Raw genomic sequence first — 22,339 nt, 5'->3', positions numbered from 1 at the left:
TGTCTACTTACCAGAGAGATGAGGAACCTTTGGAACATAACTATCAAAACCATTAAGTCCACTTTATTCCAACCACCCAGATCTTAAAGAAACCCCAATTCCAGGAGCAGAATGTTGGTACAAAGATGGGAGTGGCTTTGTAAGATCAAGCAAAATCAGGATATACAATTAGCACGGAGCAGTAGGGGATAGAAGCCCTACTTCTACGAGTCAGCTCAGAAGGCAGAGATAATCACAGCTGCACAATAGCTTTCACCTTCAGCTGAGCTGTGTCTCTGCTTTCTGATTCTCCTAGCTCTCAGGAGCCAACTTCCCTGCTCCTTACTGCTTGTTTGTATTTTCCCCTGCCCATTCCTTGCAGGCTCCAACAGGAGAGCTGCTTGCCAGTCAGGACTCCTCGGCCCAGGCAGGAAAAGCGGAGCGGCAGGAGAGCACGGGTAGAGTGTGCAGCGCCCGGGAGTTCAGGTGTGTGCTGAGCTTTCTCACTTTGTCTGGGCAGGGCTGGGCATTGCTGGGTTTTAGGAGGCCCAGCCTCCTGGGTAACAGAGAACACATTTGGCTTTCTCATCATTGGACTTGCTCAGCACAGAGGGGAAGGCAGCCCGTGGGCAGGTCTGGCTGACAAGACACCCTACAGCAAAGCTGCCTCGTGGGACTCAATTCTCAAACCTTGACAAGAAACATTCCGAAGTGGACCAGGGTAGAGGCAAGGCAGGTTCAGGCTGGGCCTCAGGAGATGCGTTGAATTACAATTGCAATAATACAGTAGAACAAGATCCTCAAAGAGCTTGTGCAGATTCCACGTCTGGAAATTTGAAAGCCTCTGCTGGATAGAGCTTGATCAGCCTGTCCAGATTCCATAGCTGACCCCAAGTGCTTGGAGGTGAAGACTGGGCTTTTAGCTTCATGGGGTCCTAAGCAGCCTAAACCATCTTGGGATCCTTTCATTATTGGATTGGATATTCACACCCACCTCTTCCCTAAGCTATAGCTTGCAGGCTCTTTCCTTGTTGCACTACTGGAAACAAGAGTCATTGTGGCAGTGCTCATCTGGGCAAGGCTGTCTTAGCCAAAGAAGAACATTTGCAAGTCTGGTATCCTCTTTATGAGAGAGGAATGTGGGACTGAGCAGGCAGGAAGGTGTTAAGCTGAGAGTACCTGAGCTTTCTGGAAAAGTTTTGTGGCTTCTCACTGGTTTTGACTTTCTCACTGGTGACTCTGTCCCCTGCACAAATGACAAAGGGAGATGCAGGTCTAGGGATGGAATTCTAGCATTCTCTTGAGGTAGAATTAGAGGCCTGTTGGAAGTGCTGGAGACTGCCCCACGTTGAACATTGTGTGTAGTCCTGCTTTTACAAGGAGACTATTTTGCTATTAATGGTTTTCTCGTCTGTCCCCTTGTTGTAGACTGAAGGAGTTGGCTGCATTTGAGAGGAAGAGCCACTCCTCACTCCATTGGCCATTTGAAGTGGAGGCAGAGAGAGCTGAGGAATTGCAGCCTCCAAGGAATGAGATAAAGGAAGAGGTTCCTCTGGCAGTGCGAAGGTATGGTCACCTTATTCCTAGACAGCACCAATGGGAGAGGGAATTGTCCTAGCAAGACCACCCTGAATGCTGCTTCTGTCACCAAGCTAAGACCAGGATGTTGTTGTTGTTTTTGTTCTTCCTCTACAAAAATGGTGCCCCTCTGCTTCCGGGTTTGCCGCCCGCAGCAGCCAGCCCCCAGGGTTCTGGAGAGGCTTCTCCAGGACTTCTCTCGCCAGGGGCACACACTGTCCCAGGTGTGCAGGGACAAGGCGGTGCTGGCACAAGAGAACGCTGCCCTGCAAGCCCGACTGGCAGCCGCAGAGCAGGAGCTACGAGGCCTTTCTGAGCAGCTGGCAGAGGCCAGGTAAAGGCAGGAGGGGACCCTGGGTGGGACATGATTGAAGGTGTGTAATTACGTCAGGATTTACTGCCTCCTGTGTGCTCTCAGAGAGTTTCTCAGATAGTGAGGTGACGAGATATGAGGAAAAAGAAAAAGGATTCTGTGATCTGAATGTTATTTTTGTGGCTCTTACGTGGAAATGTTGTGAATAGGACACTGATGATTCACTTGACCCTGGAGGGTCATGCTGAAAATCTTGAGACCCTTCTCAGCTTACTCTTATGAAGCATGGTGCAGGACCTAGATTTCCTTACAAGCCACAGCAGCAGAAGGGAAAGGTTGTGAGACTTTTCAACAGTCTTTAGGGATTCTTGCTGAGCACTGATTCTTGCTCACTTGTTCACCCACCTCTATAACCTATCAAGCTCACTTTGGATGGTTCCTTTTCCTTTTTTAAAGATTGCCAAAATGTTTGGGCACAGCTCGTGCACTTAGTATTTACACAAAAGTAGCAAATGTTCTTTTTCATGGCGTTCCAGTGTTTTAAATGAGAGGATACTTGTCCCACTTCCAAGATGGTTCTTGTTCAGATAAAAACCTGGTTCTGGTTTCTTATTCATGTTAGTGGAGGGAGGAGTGAGTTTTCATATATGGTTCAGTGCATTCATTTAGTCCCTTTTACTAAGAGCTACTGGCAAACAAAGTATCTCTACGTGCAATATGAATGGCAGTAAACATTGATGAGTCAGGCAGGAGAACACTGTGTTCTGTGCACCTGCAGAGTGATTTGGAAGTGCTGATGAGCTCAGGGCTGTGAGCAGAGGCTGGGCTTTTGCTCATTGGCAGAGACTTTGTGGGCACAGCCACCCATGAGGGGTGTGTCAGGCAAGAGAAATTGGAGTTCTGGCTGCTGAGATCAAACACAGCTGGGCATTTTGTGCTGGGCTAGATTATGACTGCCTAATCACCTGGAGGGGCCTGCTTTGCTACTTGAAGTGGTAGAAATAGTCTTGCTATATCTGAGTTTCCATGCAAGCCATTTTCCATACTCATGTGTAGAGATCTTTAGGCACATATTCCAGAAAAACTGCTTCTTCTGTGTGCCAGGAACAATTTCTCTTCTTCTCCATGACTTGTAGGTCAGAGAAGGAGAGCCTGCAATGCAGCCTGCTGGAGGTTCAGCAGCACGTGTTGGAGCTGGAGATGGCCAGGAGCTGTCTGGATGGCCAAGTTTGTTCAGCCACGCAGGCCAAGGAGGTGATCCTGGGTGAGAGCCTCGTGCGCTTTTTTTCTGGTGATCGTCCTGCCCGGTGCGGCTGCTCCAAAGCCAGCTCTGTCCTCAGGGCTTCCGAGGAGTGAAGGAGCTGGGGGCAGGTCCCTCCTTGCCTGAAACTGGAAGGGTTTAATTTCAGCAGAGCCCTCTGCCTGTGTAGTGTCTGACTGCTGCCATTTGTCATGTTTGCAGAGGATGTGAAGGGCCTTCGGCGTGAGCTGCAAGCTGTAAGATCTTTCAGCAAGCAGCAATGTGAAAACATGGCTGAACAGCTCCGCTGGGCAGAAGAGCAGTGCAGCAAGGCTCTCAGACTCTGGCAGTGTGCTCAGGAGGAAGAAAACAGGAAGCTGGAAAATCTGGTAGGACTCAATATGCACCTGAATTTTTCAGGCAGGCTTGATGGGCTGGCTTAGCAGAAGAGCAGCCTGAGTAGGTGGCATGGCTGCAAGCCTCTGCTGAAGGCCACACATTGCTGGGCCAGGCAGCAGAGGGCTTCAAGGGCTCATATTTGAGAGCCTGAGAAGCCCCAGAGAACGGTGCTGGGCCAGTCAATGCAGCCACAGTTTCAGGATGGGCGTAAGCCAAGTTACCCAGGAGGCTGAGTGGTCTCCAGCCAAAGCAAGGCAGCCAAGGGGAAGGATCTTGCCCACACCTCATACCATGCAGCAGACTGCTGAGCTTGCTGCCAAATGCAGTCCCAGGAAATGGGTTCCATGTTTGCTCTCCTTTCATGGTGGACAGAGGTCTTCCCTTTGGGCTTTAACCATAGGAAACAGGTCCCATGTTGTTGGTGTTTCAGCTGGAGGCCTGTTTTTTGTGACCCCTGGTGCCCCCTGGTGACACTCAGTGACACTGAGTGACCCCTGATGACTCTCAGTGACCCCTGGTGACACTCAGTGACACCTGGTGACCCCTGGTGACACTCAGTGACACTCAGTGATCCCTGGTGACTCTCAGTGACACCTGGTGACACTCAGTGACACTCTCTTGCCCCTGTAGGGGACATTCCTGGAGTGCCACCCTGACGTGCACATCGGTCATCGGTTCCACTGCTAATGCGTGTCCCGCCTAGGGGGGGTCTCATTTTCTGTCCCCAAACCCCCTTTGGTGACCCCTGGTGACACTCAGTGACACTCAGTGACCCCTGGTGACACTCAGTGACCCCCCCAGGGGACATTCCTGGAGTGCCACCCCTACGTGCGCATCGGTCACCAGTTCCACTTTTCCTGCTGTCCCGCCTGGGGGGTCTCATTTTCTGTCCCCAAACCCCCTTTAGGGACCCTCAGTGACCCCTGGTGGCCCCTGGTGACACTCAGTGACACTCTCCTGTCCCTGTAGGGGACATTCCTGGAGTGCCACCCCGATGTCTGCATCGGTCACTGGTTCCACCGCTCCTGCGTGTCCCGCCTGGGGGGTCTCATTTTCTGTCCCCACTGCGGCGAGGATGCGTCCGAGGCCCAGGAGGTGACACTGCCGCGCTCCGAGGGGGCGCCGCTGACCAAACCCGGCCAGGAGCAGGGGGGGCGGCACGAGGCGCCCACGCCGAGGTAAGGGGGGGATGGGGAAAAATGGGGGAAAATGGGGGGGAAAAATGGGGGGAAATGGGGAAAAATTGGGGAAAAAATTCGAAAAAAATGGGAAATTGGGAAAACGGGAAAAAGGGAAAAAGGAAAAAAGTGGAAAAAATGGGAGGAAATTGGGAAAATGGGAAAAATGGGGGAAAATGTGGAAAATTTGGGGGAAAAAAGGAAAAAAATGGGGAGAAATTGGGAAAATGGAAAAATGGGGGAAAATGGGAAAAATGGGAAAAGTGGGGGAAAATGGGAAAAATGGGGAAATTGTGGGGAAATGGAAAAAAATGGGAAAATTGGGGGGAAATGGAAAAAATGGGGAAAAATATGAAAAAATGGGGGGGAAATGGAGGAAAATGGGAAAAAATGGGGAAAAGCGGAAAAATGGGAAAGTTTGGGGGAAAATGGGGAAGAAATGGGGAAAATTGGGTAAAAATGGGGAAATTGAGGGGAAATGGGAAAAATGGGGAAAAAGGGGAAAAAATGGGAAAAAAAGGGAAAAATTGGAGAAAATGGGGATAATGGGAAAAATGGGATTGGGATTTGGGTTATTTTGGGATCCATGACCCTTTCCCCACCCCCCCAGTGCCCGGATGCGGGGGCAGAGCAAGGGCTGGGATATTTTGGGATATTTTGGGTTATTCTGGATTATTTTGGTGGGATTTTTTGGGGGATTTTTTTTGGATTTTGAGTTATTTTGGTGGGATTTTTTGGGGAATTTTTTAGGTTTTTGGGTTATTTTGGGATCCCTGACCCTTTCCCCTCCCCCCCCTCCCCCAGCACCCGGATGCGGGGGCAGGGCGAGGGCCGGGATATTTTGGGATATTTTGGGATATTTTGGGGTGGTTTTTTGAGGGTTTTTAGGTTATTTTGGTTGGAGTTTTCTGGGGATTTTTTTTGATTTTGGGTTATTCTGGTGGGATTTTTTGGGGGGATTTTTTTTGGATTTTGGATAATTTTGGATCCCTGACCCTTTCCCTCCTCCCCCACCACTGCCCGGATGCGGGGGCAGGGCGAGGGCTGGGATATTTTGGATTATTTTGGTGGGATTTTTTTCGGGATTTTTTTGGATTTTGGGTTATTTTGGTGGGATTTCTTTGGATTTTGGGTTATTTTGGAATCTCTGACCCTTTCCCCTCCCCGCCCAGTGCCCGGATGCGGGGGCAGGGCGAGGGCCGTGCCCCTCCCCCCGACCCCCGGGCTGAGCCCATCGACAGCTCGGGGGGGCTGGTACTGCCCCTGCCCTCGGGGGGCACCCTGAGCGCCAGGGGGCTGCCCCCAGGGACAGCCTGGAGAAGGCCCTGCTGGGACAGGAGGCTGAGAGGTGAGAGAAACACACCTGGACAGGTGAAACACACCTGGGCAGGTAAAACACACCTGGGAGGGGAAAAAACAGAAAAAAATCACACCTGGGGGGGATAAAACTCACCAAAAACACACCTGGGACAGCCTGGAGAAGGCCCTGCTGGGACAGGAGTCTGAGAGGTGAGTCCTGAAACACACCTGGGCAGGTAAAACACACCTGGGAAGGGAAAACACACCTGGGAGGAGAAAAAAAAAAAAAAAATCACACCTGGGGGGAATAAAAACACACCTGGGGTGGATAAAACTCACCAAAACCACACCTGGGACAGCCTGGAAAAGGCTTTGCTGGGGCAGGAGGCTGAGAGGTGAGAGAACAAACACACTTGGGCAGGTAAAAACACCTGGGAGCACAGAAATACCCCAAAAAACACACCTGGGGGGGATAAAATACACCTGAGAGGGGATAAAAACACACCTGGGACAGCCTTGAGAAGGCCCTGCTGGGACAGGAGACTGAGAGGTGAGTCCTGGGACACACCTGGGCAGGTAAAACACACATGGGTGGGGAAAAACCAAAAAAATCACACCTGGGGGGGGGATAAAATACACCTGGAACAGCCTGGAGAAGGCTCTGCTGGAACAGGAGGCTGAGAGGTGAGTCCTGAAATACACCTGGGCAGGTAAAGCACACCTGGGCAGGTAAAACACACCTGGGGGTGGAAAAAACCAAAAAAACCCCACACCTGAGGGGGATAAAACATGCCAGAACTCACCTGGGACAGCCTGAAATTCCTCCAATGTCCCCAGATCCCATCCCAGTCCCTCCCAGTTTATCCCAGTTTGATCCCAGTCCCTCTGAGTTTGATCCCATCCCATCCCAGTCCACCTTAGTCCCTCCCAGTTGCTCCCAGTCCCTCCCAGTTCCCCAAATCCCATCCCAGTCCATCCCAATCCCCTCCTAGTTTATCCCAGTTCCCTCCCAGTTTCCCCCCAGTGCCCCCCAGTTGATCCCAGTCCCTCCCAGTCCCTCCCAGTTTCCCCAAATCCCATCCCAGTCCCTCCCAGTTTTATCCCAGTCCATCCCAATCCCCTCCTAGTTTATGCCAGTCCCATCCCAGTTCCCCCCCAGTCCCTCCCAGTTTGATCCCAGTCTATCCTGATCCCCTCCCAGTCCATCCCAGTCCCCTGCAGTTGATCCCAGTCCCCCCCCCACTTTATCCCAGTCCCTCTCAATTGATCCCAGTTCCCCCCAGTCCCTCCCAGTTCCCCCAGTTGACCCCAGTTCCCCCCAGGAGGAAGAAGCTCCGGTTCCACCCGCGGCAGCTTTACCTGAGCGTCAAGCAGGGGCAGCTGGGCAGGGTCATCCTGATGCTGCGTGAGTTGGGGGACCCCAAAAACCTCAGGGAGGTCCCAAAAACCTCAGGGGGATCCCAAAATCCCAAAGGGGATCCCAAAATTGGGGAAATCCCAAAATCTGGGGGGAAACCCCAAAAATACTGGGGGAGAATTGAGGGAAAATCCCAAATCGTGGGCGGGGTCATCCTGATGCTGCGTGAGTTGGGGGGACCCCAAAATCCCATAGGAGACCCCAAAATCCCAGAGAGGGACCCCAAAAATCAGGGGGGACCCCAAAAATTGGAGGGATTCCCAAAATCTGGGGGGAAACCCCAAAAATTCTGGGGGGTAATTGAGGGAAAATCTCAAATCCTGGGCGGGGTCATCCTGAATTTGGGGACCCCAGAATCCCCAGAAGGGATCCCGAAGCCCCAGAGGGACCCCAAAATCCTAAAGGGGGACTCCAAAAATCAGGGGGACCCCAAAATTTGGGGGGAATTCCCAAAATCTGGGGGGAAACCCAAAAATTCTGGTGGGGAATTGAGGGAAAATCCCAAATCCTGGGCAGGGTCATCCTGAGTTTGGGGACCTCAAAATCCCAAAGGGGACCCCAAAAATAGGGGGGACCCCAAAATCCTCAAGGAGTCCCTGGGGGGGGGTTTGGGGAGTCCTGGGGTGGAGTTTGGGGTCCCTGGGGGGAAATTTTTTGGGTTCCTGACTCAATTTTTGGGGTTCCCGACCCCATTTTCAGGGTTCCTGGCTCAATTTTTGGGATTCCCGATCCAAATTTTCGGAGTTCCAGATCCCATTTTTGGGTTCCTGATCCCATTTTCTGGGGTTCCTGACTCAATTATTTTGGGTTCCTGGTCCCAATTTTTTTTTTGGGGGGTGGGGGAAGGGGGGGTGGTACTGATCCCAATTTTTGGGGTTCACGGTTCCCAATTTTTCGGGGTTCACGTTTCCCAATATTTTGGGGTTCCTGATCCCATTTTTGGGGTTCTGGATCCCAATTTTTGGGGCTCGGGATCCCATTTTTGGGGTTCTGGATCCCAATTTTGTGGCTCCCTACTCCATTTTTCAGGGTTCCTGACTCCATTTTTGGGGTTCCGTATCCAAATTTTTGGGGTTCTGGATCCCTTTTTTTGGGGGGAGTCCCGATTTCACTTTTTTGGGATTCCTGACTCTGTTTTCAGGGTTCCGGATCCCAATTTTTGGGGTTCCCTATCCCAATTTTTGGGGTTCTGGATCCCAATTTTGGGATTCCTGATCCCAATTTTTGGGGTTCCGGATCCAAATTTTTTTGGGTTCCAGATCTCATTTTTTTTGGGGGGGGGGGGGGGTCCCGACTCCAATTTTTGGGGTTCTTGATCCTAATTTTTGGAGTTTCTAATTCCCAATTTTCGGGGTTCCCGACCCCAATTTTTTGGGGGTTCTTGATCCCCATTTTTGGGGTTCCGGATCTAATTTTTTGAGTTCTGGATCCCATTTTCGGGGCTCTCGATACCGATTTTTCGGCGTTCCGGATCCCATTTTTGGGGTTCTTGATCCAATTTTTTTTTTTTTGGTTCCAGGTCCCATTTCCGGGGCTCTCGACCCCATTTTTGGGGTTCCGGATCTCATTTTTGAGGTTCCCGGCCCCCATTTTTGGGGTTCCCGATCCCAGTTTCCGAGGGTCTTGATCCCAATTTGGGGGTTTCCGATCCCGATTTTTTTGGGGATTCCTGACCCCAATATTGTATTTCCTGACTCCATTTTTTGGGGTTCCCGATCCCATTTCTGGGGTTCCCGACACCAATTTTTTTTGGGTTCCCGATCCTAATTTTTTGGGGGGTTCCCAATCCCTATTTTTGGGGTTCCTGACCCCATTTTGGGTTCCTCATCCCCCTGTTTCCCCTAGTGGACAACCTGGACCCGAATTTCCAGAGCGACACTCAGAGCAAGCACTCGGCTCTGCACGCGGCAGCGCAGAAGGGACACCTGGAGATCTGTCACCTGCTGCTGCAGGTGGGACACACCTGGGGGGACATGGGAACACCTGAGATACACCTGGGGACACTGGGGACACCTGGAGATCTGTCACCTGCTGCTGCAGGTGGGACACACCTGGGGGGACATGGGAACACCTGAGATACACCTGGGGACACTGGGGACACCTGGAAATCTGTCACCTGCTGCTGCAGGTGGGACACACCTGGGGGGACATGGGGACAGCTGGGGGGCATGGGGACACCTGGAGATACACCTGAGATACACCTGGGGGTCATGGGGACACCTGGGGACGTGTGAGATACACCTGAGCACACCTGGGGACACCTGGAGATCTGTCACCTGCTGCTGCAGGTGGGCACACCTGAGACATTGAGGACGCACTTGGGGGACAGCTGGGGACAGCTGAGATACTGGTCAATGCTGGTCAGTGCTGGTCAGTGATGGTCAGTGGTCACTCAGTGGTCACTCAGTGGTCACTCAGTGGTCACTCAATGGTCACTCTGTGTCCCCCCAGGCTGGCCCCAACATCAACGCTGTGGACAAGCAGCACTGGGGGTGGGGGGGTCAGTGATGACCATGGGTGGTCAGTGGCAGTCAGTACTGGTCAGTACTGGGCTGTACTGGTCTATACTGGTCTGTACCGGTCTGTACCGGTCTGTACTGGTCAGTGCTGGTCAGTGGTCACTCAGCGGTCACTCTGTGTCCCCCAGGCCGGCCCCAACATCAGTGCGGTGGACAAGCAGCACTGGGGCTGGGGGATCAGTGATGGTCAGAGATGACCATGGGTGGTCAGTGCTGGTCAGTACTGGTCTGTACTGGTCTATACTGGTCAGTACTGGTCAGCGGCCACTCAGTGGTTGCTCTGTCCCCCCAGGCCGGCGCCAACATCAACGCCGTGGACAAGCAGTGCCGCACGCCGCTGATGGAGGCCGTGGCGCACGACCAGCTGGAGGCAGCGCGGTACCTGCTGCGGCGCGGCGGCTGTGTCTACAGCAAGGTGACGTCACCACCAGGCCAGTGACGTCACCGTGACGTCATCGCGCAACACGGTAACCCCCACACCCCCCGTGGTGTCGCTGCCCCGGGTGATGTCACTTCCTCTTGTGTGATGTCACAGTGCCCTTTATGACCGCACAGAGCTCTGTGACATCACCGTGTTCTCTATGACATCACCACATGCTGTATTATGTCACAGTGCTCTCTATGATGTCACAGTGTTCTCTATGACATCACCACATGCTCTGGGATGTCACAGTGCTCTCTATGACATCGCCGTGTCCTCTATGACATCACCACATGCTCTATGATGTCACAGTGCTCTCTATGACATCACCGTGTCCTCTATGACATCACCACATGCTCTATGATGTCACAGTGCTCTCTATGACATCACCACATGCTCTGTGATGTCACAGTGCTCTCTGTGATGTCATTGTGCTCTCTGAGATGTCACTGTCCCTTGTGTTACGTCATCCCACCCCTATGCTGTCACTGTGCCTCCTATGACGTCACCATGTTCTCTGTGACATCACAGTGCCGTGTGTGATGTCACTGCGATCTCCGTGACGGCACTGTCCCCTCTATGGCGTCAATGTGCTATATGTGATGTCATCGTGTCCTTTATGATGTCACCACACCCTCTGTGATGTCACGGTGCCCTGTATGATGTCACTGTGCCTTCTATGGTGACATCAATTTACCTATGAAGTCACCGTGTTCTCTGTGACATCACAGTGCCCTGTGTGACGTTACTGCGCTTTCTGTGACCTCACCGTCCCCTCAATGATGTAATTATGCTCTCTATGGCGTCACCATGTCCCCTATGACATCACTGTGTTCCCTGTGACATCACAGCGTGCTGTATGATGTCATCGTGCTCTCTGTGACGCCACGGTGCCATGACATCACTGTGCCTCCTGTGACATCACTGTGTTTTCTATGACTTCACAGCACCCTGCATGACATTATTGTGTTCCCTGTGACATCACAATCCCTGTATGAGATCATTGTGCTATTTGTGATGTCACCATCCCTGTATGACATCACCACATCCCTATATGATGTCACCACCCCTGTATGACATCACTAGTCCCTGTATGACATCACCACCATCTGTATGATGTCACCACTTCTCTGTATGACATCACCACCCCTCTCTATGACATCCCCACGCCCTGTGTGATGTCACCTCCGCTCTCTATGATGTCACAGGAGGAGGACAGCTCCACCTGCCTGCACCACGCGGCCAAAAACGGGAACCTGGAGATGGTGGAGCTGCTGCTGAGCACGGGGCAGGTGGATGTCAATGCACAGGTGAGTGTCCACTCAGTGTCCAGTGACTGTCCTGGGAGTGTCCACTCGTGTCCTGAGTGTCCTGGGGCTGTCCAGGTGTTGTCCGAGTGTCTGCGGGTGTCCAGGGATTGTCCTGAGTGTCCACTCAGTGTCCAGGGACTGTCCAGTGACTGTTCTGAGTGTCCACTCAGTGTCCAGGCGTTGTCCTGAGAGTGTCCAGTCAGTGTCCTGAGTGTCTGGGGTGTCCAGTGATTGTCCTGAGAGTGTCCAGTGACTGTCCTGGGAGTGTCCACTCAATGGCCTGAGTGTCCTGGGGCTTTCCAGGTATTGTCGTGAGTGTCCTGGGAGTGTCCTGAGTGTCTGAGGGTGTCCAGGGATTGTCCTGAGAGTGTCCAGTGAGTGTCCCACAGGTGTCCTTAGCGTCCTCAGAGTGTCCTGGGAGTGGTCAGGGACTGCCCTGAGTGTTCTGGGTGTGGTCAGAGGGTCAGGGGTGCTCAGTGACCCCTGAGTGACCCCAAGTGACCCCCAGGACAACGGGGGCTGGACCCCGATCATCTGGGTCCGGGTTTAGGGGGGTCAGTGGGGGTCAGGGATGGTCAGTGGGGGTCAGGGATCGTTTGGGGATGTCAGGGGTGGTCACTGACCCCTGCCTGACCCCCAGGACAATGGGGGCTGGACCCCAGTCATCTGGGCCTGGGTTTGGGGTGATCAGTGGGGGTCAGGGATGGTCAGTGGGGGTCAAGATGGGTCAGGGGTGGTCAGTGACCCCCGAGTGACCCCTGAGTGACCCCGAGTGACCCCGAGTGACTCCTGAATGACCCCCAGGACAACAGGGGTGGACCCCAATCATCTGGGTCTGGGTCAGGGGTGGTCATTGGGGGGTCAATGACCCCTGAGTGACCCCTGAGTGACCCCTGCCTGACCCCCAGGACAACAAGGGCTGCACCCCGATCATCTGTGGCTGAGCACAAACACATCGAGGTCATTCGGCGGCTGCTGACGCGCGGGGCCGACGTCACCCTGACCGACAACGTGAGCTGGGGACACACCTGGGCACACCTGGGGACACCTGGGACACACCTGGGGACAACTGGGGACAACTGGGGGACATTTGGGGAACATTTGGGGACACCTGGGACACACCTGGGGATACCTGGAGACACCTGGGACACACCTGGTGACACCTGGGGACAGCTGGGGGACATTTGAGGGACACCTGGGGACATCTGGGGACACCTGGGACACACCTGAGGACATTTGGGGACACCTGGGGGACACCTGGGGACATTTGGGGACACCTGGGACGCACCTGGGGACATTTGAGGGACACCCGGGCACACCTGGGGACGTTTGGGGACATTGGGGAGACCTGGAGGACATTTGGGGACATATGAGGGATATTTGGGGGACATTTGGGGACATCTGGGACACACCCAGGACATGTGTGGGACATCTGGGGACATTTGAGGGACACCTGGAGGACATCTGGGGACACTTGAGGGACATCTGGGGGATATATGGGGGACAGCTGGGAGGGACTGGGGGACATCTGGGGACACCTGGGACACACCTGGGGACACCTGTGGACATTTGAGGGACACCTGGGGGACACCTGGGGACATTTGAGGGACACCCGGGCACACCTGGAGGACATTTGGGGACACATGAGGGACATTTGGGGGACATCTGGGGACACCTGGGAGGGACTGGAGCACACCTGGAGACATTTAGGGACACCTGAGGACATTTGGGGACACTTGAGGGACATATGGGGGATATCTGGGGGACACATGGGGGACAGCTGGGAGGGACTGGGGGACATTTGGGGACACCTGGGGACATCTGGGGACACCTGGGGGACATTTGGGGACACCTGGGAGGGACTGGGGGATACTGGAGGGGGGCCTCAGGGACCCCCAAACGAGGGGGTTTTGTTCTAGAAGAGGAATTTTTCCTCTCCAAAAATTCTTTTTTTCCCCAAAAACTCTCTTTTTACTCCCCAAACCCCATTTTGACCCCCCCAAAAACCCTTTCTTAACCCCAAACCCCTCATTTTCATGCCAACCCCCCATTTTTTTACCCCCAAACCCCCATTTTTTACCCCCAAAACCCCATTTTTTTACCCCAAACCCCATTTCAAACCCCCAAACCCCATTTTTAAACCCCTAAATCTGTTTTTTTATTATTCCCAAACCCCATTTTTTACCCCCTAACCCCATTTTTTCTCCCAAACCCCCATTATTTTACCCCCAAACCCCATTTTTTTCTCCCAACCCCCCATTTTTTACCCCCAAACCCCCATTTTTTTTACACCAAACCCCCTTTTAAAATCTGTAAACCAAATTTTTACCCCCAAACCCCATTTTAAACCCCCAAAACCCAATTTTAAACCCCTAAATCTGTTTTTTTCTTTGATTCCCAAACCCTATTTTTTCCCCCAACCCCCCATTTTTAACCCCAAAACCCCCAAAATGCCATTTTTTCACCCCAAAAACCCCAGGAGGAGAACATCTGCCTGCACTGGGCGTCGTTCACGGGCAGCGCCGAGATCGCTGAGGTTCTGCTGAACGCGCAGTGCGACCTGCACGCCGTGAACTTCCACGGGGACACCCCCCTGCACATTGCAGCCAGGGAGAGCTACCACGACTGTGTCAGGTATTGGGGCTGGGGACTCTGGGGGGCTTCAGAGGGGTCACAGGGGTCACAGGGGTCTGGGGGCTTCAGGGGTGACAGGGCACACAACTTCCACGGGGACACCCCCCTGCACATTGCAGCCAGAGAGAGCTACCATGATTGTGTCAGGTATTGGGGCTGGGGGCTTCTGAGGGGCTTCAGAGGGGTCTGGGGAGTCACAGGGGTCTGGGGGCTTTAGGGGAGTCAGGGGACACAGGACATGGGGACACCCCGCTGCACATTGCAGCCAGGGAGAGCTACCACGACTGTGTGAGGTGAGAGGGAATTGGGGCTGGGGGCTCTGGGGGGGTCTGGGAGGGTCACAGGGGTCACAGGGGTCTGAGGGCTTCAGGGGACATGGGGGACATGGGGACACCTCCCTGCACATTGCAGCCAGGGAGAGCTACCATGACTGTGTGAGGTGAGAGGGAATTGGGGCTGGGGGCTTTGGGGGTCCCCGAATTTGGGGAGGGGTTGTGAACTTAAGGAGGCGTCTCTCTCAATTAGAGGAGGAGTCTCTGATTTGAGGAGGGGTCTCTGTCAATTTGAGAAGGGAGTCCCTGAATTCGGGGAGGGGTTTCTCAATTTGAGTTGGGGTCTCTCTTTCAATTAGAGGAGGGGTCTCTCTCTAATTTGAGTTGGGGTCTCTCCCCCCCAGCCTGTTCCTGTCCCGGGGGCTCCACTGATGGAACTGGGGAATCCCGTGATGGGATTTGGGGGGGATTTTGAGGATCCCTGAATTAGAAAAGGACTTTCTCTTTCAATTTGAGTTGGGGTCTCTAATTTGAGTTGAGGTCTCTTATTAGAGTGGGGGTCTCTCATTTGAGGAGGGGTCTCTGATTTGGGTGGGGGTCTCTAATTTGGGTGGGGGTCTCTCCCCCCCAGCCTGTTCCTGTCCCACGTGTCCGACCCCGAGCTGCGGAACAAGGAGCAACTCCCCTCTGGACCTGAATTAGGGGAAGGGTCTCTCTGTATATAATTTGGGGAGGGGTCTCTCTCTAATTTGGGTGGGGGTCTCTCTCCCCCCCAGCCTGTTCCTGTCCCGTGGTGCTGACCCCGAGCTGCGGAACAAGGAGGGTGACTCCCCCCTGGACCTGACCCCCGAGCGCTCCGAGGTTTGGGTCGCGCTGCAGCTCAACAGGAAACTGAGGCTGGGGGCGGCGGGCAGGGCGCTGCACACCGAAGGCATCGTCAGCAGGTGGGCTTGGGGAATTCTGAGGGAGTCTTTGGGATTTTTTGGGGTATTTTTGGGGATTTTTTGGGGTTTTTTTTCTGATTTTTGGGGTTTTTTCCGATTTTTTTTGTGATTTCTTGGGTGGTTTTTGGGGGGGTTGTGTCCCAAATTGAGGCTGGGGGCTGCACACCGAGCACATCAGCAGCAGGTGGGCTTGGGGATTTTTGGGAATTTTTTTAGGAATTTTTGGGAAATTTTTGGGGGGATTTTTGGGGGTTTTTTAGGATTTTGTTGGATTTTTTGGGGGATTTTTTCCGTTTTTTTAGGATTTTTTTAATGAATTTTTTGTGTTTTTTTCCGGGGCGATTTGGGGGGTTTTGGAGTCCCAAACTGAGGCTGGGGGCTGCATACCAAGCGCATCGTCAGCAGGTGGGCTTGGGGATTTTTGGGAATTTTTGGGAATTTTGGGGGAATTTTTTGGGATTTTTGGGGGGATTTGGGGGTTTTTTTTAGGATTTTTTATGATTTTTTGGTATTTTTTGGTGGTTTTTGGGGGGGCTTGTGTCCCAAATTGAGGCTGGGGGCTGCACACCGTGCACATCATCAGCAGGTCTGGGGTCCTCACACATTTTTGGGGTTTTTGAGAATTTTTGGGAGTGTTTTGGGAATTTTTGGGGGGATTTTTGGGGTTTTTTAATGATTTTTTACGAATTTTTTGTTTTTTGGGGGGCGATTTCGGGGGATTTGGGGTCCCTAATTGAGGCTGGGGGCTGCACACCGAGCACATCGTCAGCAGGTCTGGGGTCCTCACACATTCTTGGGGTTTTTTGGAATGTTAGGGAATTTTTGGGGATTTTTGGGGGGGTTTTTTGGGGATTTTTTTTCAATTTTTAATGATTTTTTGGGGATTTTTTGCGTTTTTCTGTGAGGGATTTTTGGGATTTTTTTGGGATTATTTTTGCAAATTTTTTATGATGTTTTTTTGCAATGTTCTGGCTGGACTGGGGATTTCTCTGGTTCTGGGCAGATTTTGGGTTATCCCGGGTGGATTTTGGGTTATCCTGGGTGGATTTTGGGTTACCCTGGGTGGATTTCCATGGGAATTTTTCCCATTTCTGGCCAGATTTTTGTGGGGATTTCTCTGATTTTGGGTTATCCTGAGTGGATTTTGGGTTGTCCTGGGTGGATTTTGGGTTGTCCTGGGTGGATTTCCATCAGGATTTCTCTGATTCTGGATGGATTTTGGGTTATCATGGTTGGATTTTGGGTTGTCCTGGGTGGATTTTGGGTTATCCCAGGAGGATTTTGGGTAATCCTGGGTGGATTCTGGGTTATCCTGGGTGGATTTCCATGGGAATTTTTCCATTTCCATGGGAATTTTTCCATTTCTGGCTGGATTTCCGTGGGGATTTCTCTGATTTTGGGTTGTCCTGGCTGGATTTTCAGTGGGATTTCTCTTGTTCTAGGTGGATTTTGGGTTATCCTGCGTGGTTTTTGGGTTATCCTGGGTGGATTTTGGGTTATCCTTGATGGATTTTGGGTTATCCTGGGCGGATTTCTGTGGAAATTTTCCCATTTCTGGCTGGATTGGGGATTTCTCTGGCTCTGGTGTCCGCAGGGACGTGGCTGGGATTGCACTGGGATTTTCCCATTTCTGGGTGGATTTTGGGTTATCCCGGGTGGATTTTGGGTTATCTGGCGTGGATTTCAGTGGGAATTTTGCCATTTCTGGGTGGATTTTGGGTTATCCCGGGTGGATTTTGGGTCATCTGGGGTGGATTTCAGTGGGAATTTTGCCATTTCTGGGTGGATTTTGGGTTATCCTGCCTGGATTTCCACCGGGATTTCTCTGGTTCTGGGTGGATTTTGGGTTATCCCGGGTGGATTTCCATGGGAATTTTTCAATTTCCATGGGAATTTTTCCCTTTCTGGCCGGATTTCCGTGGGGATTTCTCAGATTTTGGGTTATCCTGGCTGGATTTTGGGTTATCCTGGGTGGATTTTCACTGGGATTCCTCTGATCCTGGTTGGATTTTGGGGCTATCCTGGGTGGATTTCAGTGGGAATTTCGGGGTGCCCCCCCGACCCCCCTGGTGGCCGCAGGGACGTGGCCCGTGGCCACGAGAACATGCCCATCCCGTGTGTGAACAGCGTGGACGAGGAGCCGTGTCCGCAGGATTACAAATACATCGCCGAGAACTGCGAGACCTCCACCATGAATATCGACCACAACATCACCCACCTGCAGGTATGGGACTGGGAGGGACTGGGGGGGACTGGGAGGGACTGGGAGAGGATTTGGGATTCCACCATGAACATCGACCACAACATCACCCACCTGCAGGTACGGGGAACTGGGAGGACTGGAGGGACTGGGAGGCACTGGGGGGGACTGGGAGGGGATTGGGGAGGACTGGGAGGGACTGGGAGGGGATTTGGGATCTCCACCATGAACATCGACCACAACATCACCCACCTGCAGGTACGGGGAACTGGGGGGGACTGGGGAGGACTGGGATGGGACTGGGATGGGACTGGGAGGGGAACTGGGGGGCAGTGGGAGGGACTGGGAGGGGATTAGGGGGAACTGGGGAGGACTGGGAGAGGATCTGGGGACACTGGGGGGGCTGGGATGGACTGGGAGGGGACTGGGAGGGACTGGGAGGGACTGGGGGGGACTGGGAGGGACTGGGAGGCACTGGGGGGAACTGGGAGGGGATTGGGGAGGACTGGGAGGGACTGGGAGGGGATTTGGGATCTCCACCATGAACATCGACCACAACATCACCCACCTGCAGGTACGGGAGGACTGGGGGGACTGGAGGGACTGGGAGGCACTGGGGGGGACTGGGAGGGGATTGGGGAGGACTGGGAGGGACTGGGAGGGGATTTGGATCTCCACCATGAACATCGACCACAACATCACCCACCTGCAGCTACGGGGAACTGGGGGGGACTGGGATGGGACTGGGAGGGGAACTGGGGGGCAGTGGGAGGGACTGGGATGGGATTGGGAGGGACTGGGGGGGGACTGGGAATGGGGACTGGGAGGCACTGGGGGGAAATGGGAGGGGATTGGGGAGGACTGGGAGGGACTGGGAAGGGATTTGGAATCTCCACCATGAACATCGACCACAACATCACCCACCTGCAGGTACGGGAGGACTGGGAGGGACTGGGATGGACTGGGAGAATTTTGTGTTAATTTTAGGTGAATTTTGGGATAATTTTTGTGTTAATTCTGGGATAAATTTTGGGTAAATTTTGTGTGATTTTTTGGGATAATTTTTGAATGAATTTTGGGTTAATTTTGTATGATTTTTGTGTTAATTTTGTGTTAATATTGGGTGAATTTTGTGTTAATATTTGGGTAAATTTTGTATGAATTTTGTGTGAAGTTTGTGTGATTTTTGTGTTAATCCTCAGTAAATTCTGGGTGAATTTTGTGATAATTTTGTGATAATTTTGGGTAAATTTTGTATGAATTTTGGAATAATTTTTGGATAATTTTGGGAGATTTTGGGGTGAATTTTGGATGATTTTTTGATTAATCATGGGTAAATTTTGGGTTAACTTTGTGTAAGTTTTGGGTAAACTTTGGGTGATTTTTGTGTTAATCCTGGGAAAATTCTGGGTGAAATTTGGGATAATTTTGGGTAAATTGGGGGTGATTTTTATCTTAATTTTGGGTGAATTTTGGATGAATTTTGAGTAAATTTTGTGTGAATTTTGGGATAATTTTTGGGTAAATTTTAGTTGAATTTTAGGTGATTTTTGTGTTAATCCTCATTAAATTCTGGGTGAATTTTGGGATATTTTTTGTGTGAATTTTGGCACGAATTTGGGATAATTTTTGTGTTAATTCTGGGATGAATTTTGGGTAAATTTTGAGTGATTTTGGGTGAATTTTGGGATAATTTTTGGGTAAATTTTAGTTGAATTTCAGTGATTTTTGTGTTAATCCTCAGTAAATTCTGGGTGAAATTTGGGATAATTTTGGGTAAATTGGGGGTGATTTTTGTATTAATTTTGGGTGAATTTTGGGATGAATTTTGGATGATTTTTGGGTAAATTTTGTGTGAATTTTGGGATAATTTTGTGTTAATTTTGGGTAAATTTTGCATTAATTTTAGGTGAATTTTGGGATGATTTTTAGATAAATTTTGGGTAAATTTCATGTTAATTTTGGGATAATTTTTGGTAAATTCTGGGTGAATTCTGGGATAATTTTGGGTAAATCTGGGATAATTTTTGTGTCAATTTTGGGAGATTTTGGGATAATTTTTGTGTTAATTTGGTGTGAATTTTGTGTGAATTTTTTATGATTTTTGTGTTAATCCTGGATAAATTCTGGGTGAAATTTGGGATAATTTGGGGTAAATTGGGGGTGATTTTTATATTAATTCTGGCCTGAATTTTGGGTGGATTTTGGGTGATTTTGGGTGATTTCTGCCCCCAGCACTGCACCTGCCAGGACGATTGCTCCTCCTCCAACTGCCTGTGCGGGCAGCTCAGCATCCGCTGCTGGTACGACAAGGTGAGGGGGGTCCCCAAAAACCCCTGGGAAAGGGGGGGACCCCAAATCCAAAAACACCCCAAAAATACACAGAGAGCACCCCAAAAACACCTGGGAAAGGGGGGGGACCCCAAATCCAAAAACAGCCCCAAAATAGAAACACAGAGCACCCCAAAAATAACCTGGGAAAGGGAGGGACCCCAAATCTAAAAACATCCCAAAATAGACACAGAGCACCCCAAAAACCCCTGGGAAAGGGAGGGATCCCAAATCCAAAAACAGCCCAAAAACACCTGGGAAAGGGGAGGGACCCCGAAAAGAGACACAGAGCACCCCAAAAAATACCCTGGGAAAGGGGAGGGACCCCAAAATCCAAACACACCCCCAAAACAGACACAGAGCACCCCAAAAACCTCCTGGGAAAGGGGTGGGACCTCAAAATCCAAACACACCCCAAAAATAGACACAGAACATCCCAAAAAATACCCTGGGAAAGGGGAGGGACCCCCAAATCCAAAAACACCCCAAAAACAGACACACAGCACCCCAAAAAATAGACAAAAAATACCCCAGAAATAGACACAAAACATCCCAAAAATACACACAGAGCACCCCAAAAACACCTGGGAAAGGGGAGGGACCCCAAATCCAAACACACCCCAAAAAGAGACACAGAACATCCCAAAAATGCCCCAAAAAAACCACAAAGCATCCCAAAAATCGACACAGAACACCCCAAAAAATAGACACAGAGCACCCCAAAAATAGACACAAAAACAGCACAAAAATGGACTCAAAAATAGACATAAAATACCCCCAAAATAGACAAAAAACACCTCAAAAAATAGACACAGAACACCCCAAAAATAGAACACCCCAGCTGTTTTGGGGTGATTTTGGAGGTATTTTTAAAGGTAATTTTGGAGTGATTTTGGGGTGTGTTTTGGGGGTGTTTTGGGGTGATTTTGGGTTATTTTGGGGGTGGTTTTAAGCTGATTTTGGGGTTATTTTGGGGTTGTTTTTAGACTGTTTTTAGGCTATTTTTGGTGTGGATTTTGGGTATTTTTAGGCTGTTTCTAGGCTGGTTTTGGGCTGGTTTTGGGCTGGTTTTGGAGGTGTTTTTAGGCTGTTTTTAGGCTGTTTATAGGATGGTTTTGGGCTGTTTTGTGCTGTTTTGCAGGTGTTTTTAAGCTGGTTTTGGGGCTGGTTTTAGACGGTTTTTAGGCTGTTTTTGGGGCTGGTTTTAGGCTGGTTTTAGGCTGTTTTAGGGGTAATTTTTGGGGTGTTTTTGGGGCTGTTTTTGGGCTGGTTTTAGGCAGTTTTTGGGCTGTTTTTAGGCTGGTTTAGGGTGTTTCAGTGCCCTTTCCCCCCAGGACGGGCGGCTGCTGCAGGAGTTCAATAAAATCGAGCCCCCCCCGATCTTCGAGTACAACCAGGCCTGCACCTGCTGGAGGAGCTGCAAGAACCGTGTGGTGCAGAGCGGCATCAAGTGAGCCCCAAAAAAACCCCAAAAACCGACCCTAAAACCCCAAAAACTGAACCCCAAAACTGACCCAGAACTGCACCCCACAAACCCCCAAAACCTCAGAGAACCGTGTGGTGCAGAGTGGCATCAAGTGAGCCCCAAAATCCCCCAAAAAAAACCCAAATTCTGAACCCCAAAATCCCCAAAAACTGAACCCCAAAACCCCCAAATTCTGAACCCAAAAACCCCAAAAACTGAACCCCAAAAACCCCAAAGACTGAACCCCAAAAACCCCAAATTCTGAACCCCAAAAACCCCAAAACTGAGCCAGAAACCCCATAGAACCGCGTGGTGCAGAGCAGCATCAAGTGAGCCCCAAGTACCCCAAATTCTGAACCCCAAAAACCCCAAAATCCTGAAATCCTGAACCCCAAAACCCCCAAAAACTGACCCAGAAAGTGCCCCAAAATCCGGAAATCTGAACCTCAAAACTCCAAAAACCCCAAATTCTGAACCCCAGAAACCCCAAAAATTGACCCAAAACTGCACCCCAAAAACCCCAAAAACTGACCCAGAAACCCCAGAGAACTGCATGGTGCAGAGTGGCATCAAATGAGCCCCAAAAATACCCCAAAACCCCAAAATTCTGAAACCCAAAATCCCAAAAACTAAACCCCAAAACTGACCTAGAAACTGCCCGAAAAACCCCAGAGAACTGCGTGGTGCAGAGCGACATCAAGTGAGCCAAAAACCCCAAAAACTGACCCTAAAACCCCAAAAACCTGAAATCCTGAATCCCAAAAACTGACCCAAAACTGCCCCTAAAACCCCCAAAACCCCACAGAACCGCGTGGTGCAGAGCAACATCAAGTGAGCCCC

The 22,339-nt window shown here is 51.3% G+C and overlaps 1 protein-coding gene across 1 annotated transcript; it reads left to right on the top strand.

Annotated features, from left to right (window-relative positions):
• Nucleotides 1-1,676: 1,676 nt before the first annotated feature.
• On the top strand, nt 1,677-21,488 carry LOC130265426 (histone-lysine N-methyltransferase EHMT2-like). Its single transcript, XM_056514528.1, has 17 exons — nt 1,677-1,891; nt 3,007-3,134; nt 3,333-3,499; nt 4,479-4,687; nt 5,860-6,009; nt 6,161-6,196; nt 7,309-7,391; nt 9,249-9,355; nt 10,215-10,337; nt 11,552-11,675; nt 12,142-12,191; nt 12,590-12,664; nt 14,133-14,287; nt 15,336-15,503; nt 17,583-17,727; nt 19,939-20,016; nt 21,369-21,488. Exons 1-17 carry the CDS (start codon nt 1,677-1,679, stop codon nt 21,486-21,488), a joined length of 2,133 nt encoding a protein of 710 aa, XP_056370503.1.
• The last annotated feature ends 851 nt before the right edge of the window (nt 21,489-22,339 follow it).

This window comes from Oenanthe melanoleuca, chromosome Z, assembly GCF_029582105.1.
Source record: "Oenanthe melanoleuca isolate GR-GAL-2019-014 chromosome Z, OMel1.0, whole genome shotgun sequence".
In the NCBI taxonomy this organism is placed as follows: domain Eukaryota; kingdom Metazoa; phylum Chordata; class Aves; order Passeriformes; family Muscicapidae; genus Oenanthe; species Oenanthe melanoleuca.
The sequence above is the reverse complement of the archived record's forward strand: the minus strand, read 5'-3'. Positions and strand labels throughout refer to the sequence as shown.

Coding starts and splice junctions, on each gene's coding strand:
- LOC130265426 (XM_056514528.1), top strand. CDS start 1,677: ATGGTGCCCCTCTGCTTCCGGGTTTGCCGCCCGCAGCAGCCAGCCCCC. Junction 3,500..4,478: donor ACAGGAAGCTGGAAAATCTG/GTAGGACTCAAT, acceptor CTGTCCCTGTAG/GGGACATTCCTGGAGTGCCA. Junction 14,288..15,335: donor AGCTACCACGACTGTGTCAG/GTATTGGGGCTG, acceptor TCTCCCCCCCAG/CCTGTTCCTGTCCCGTGGTG.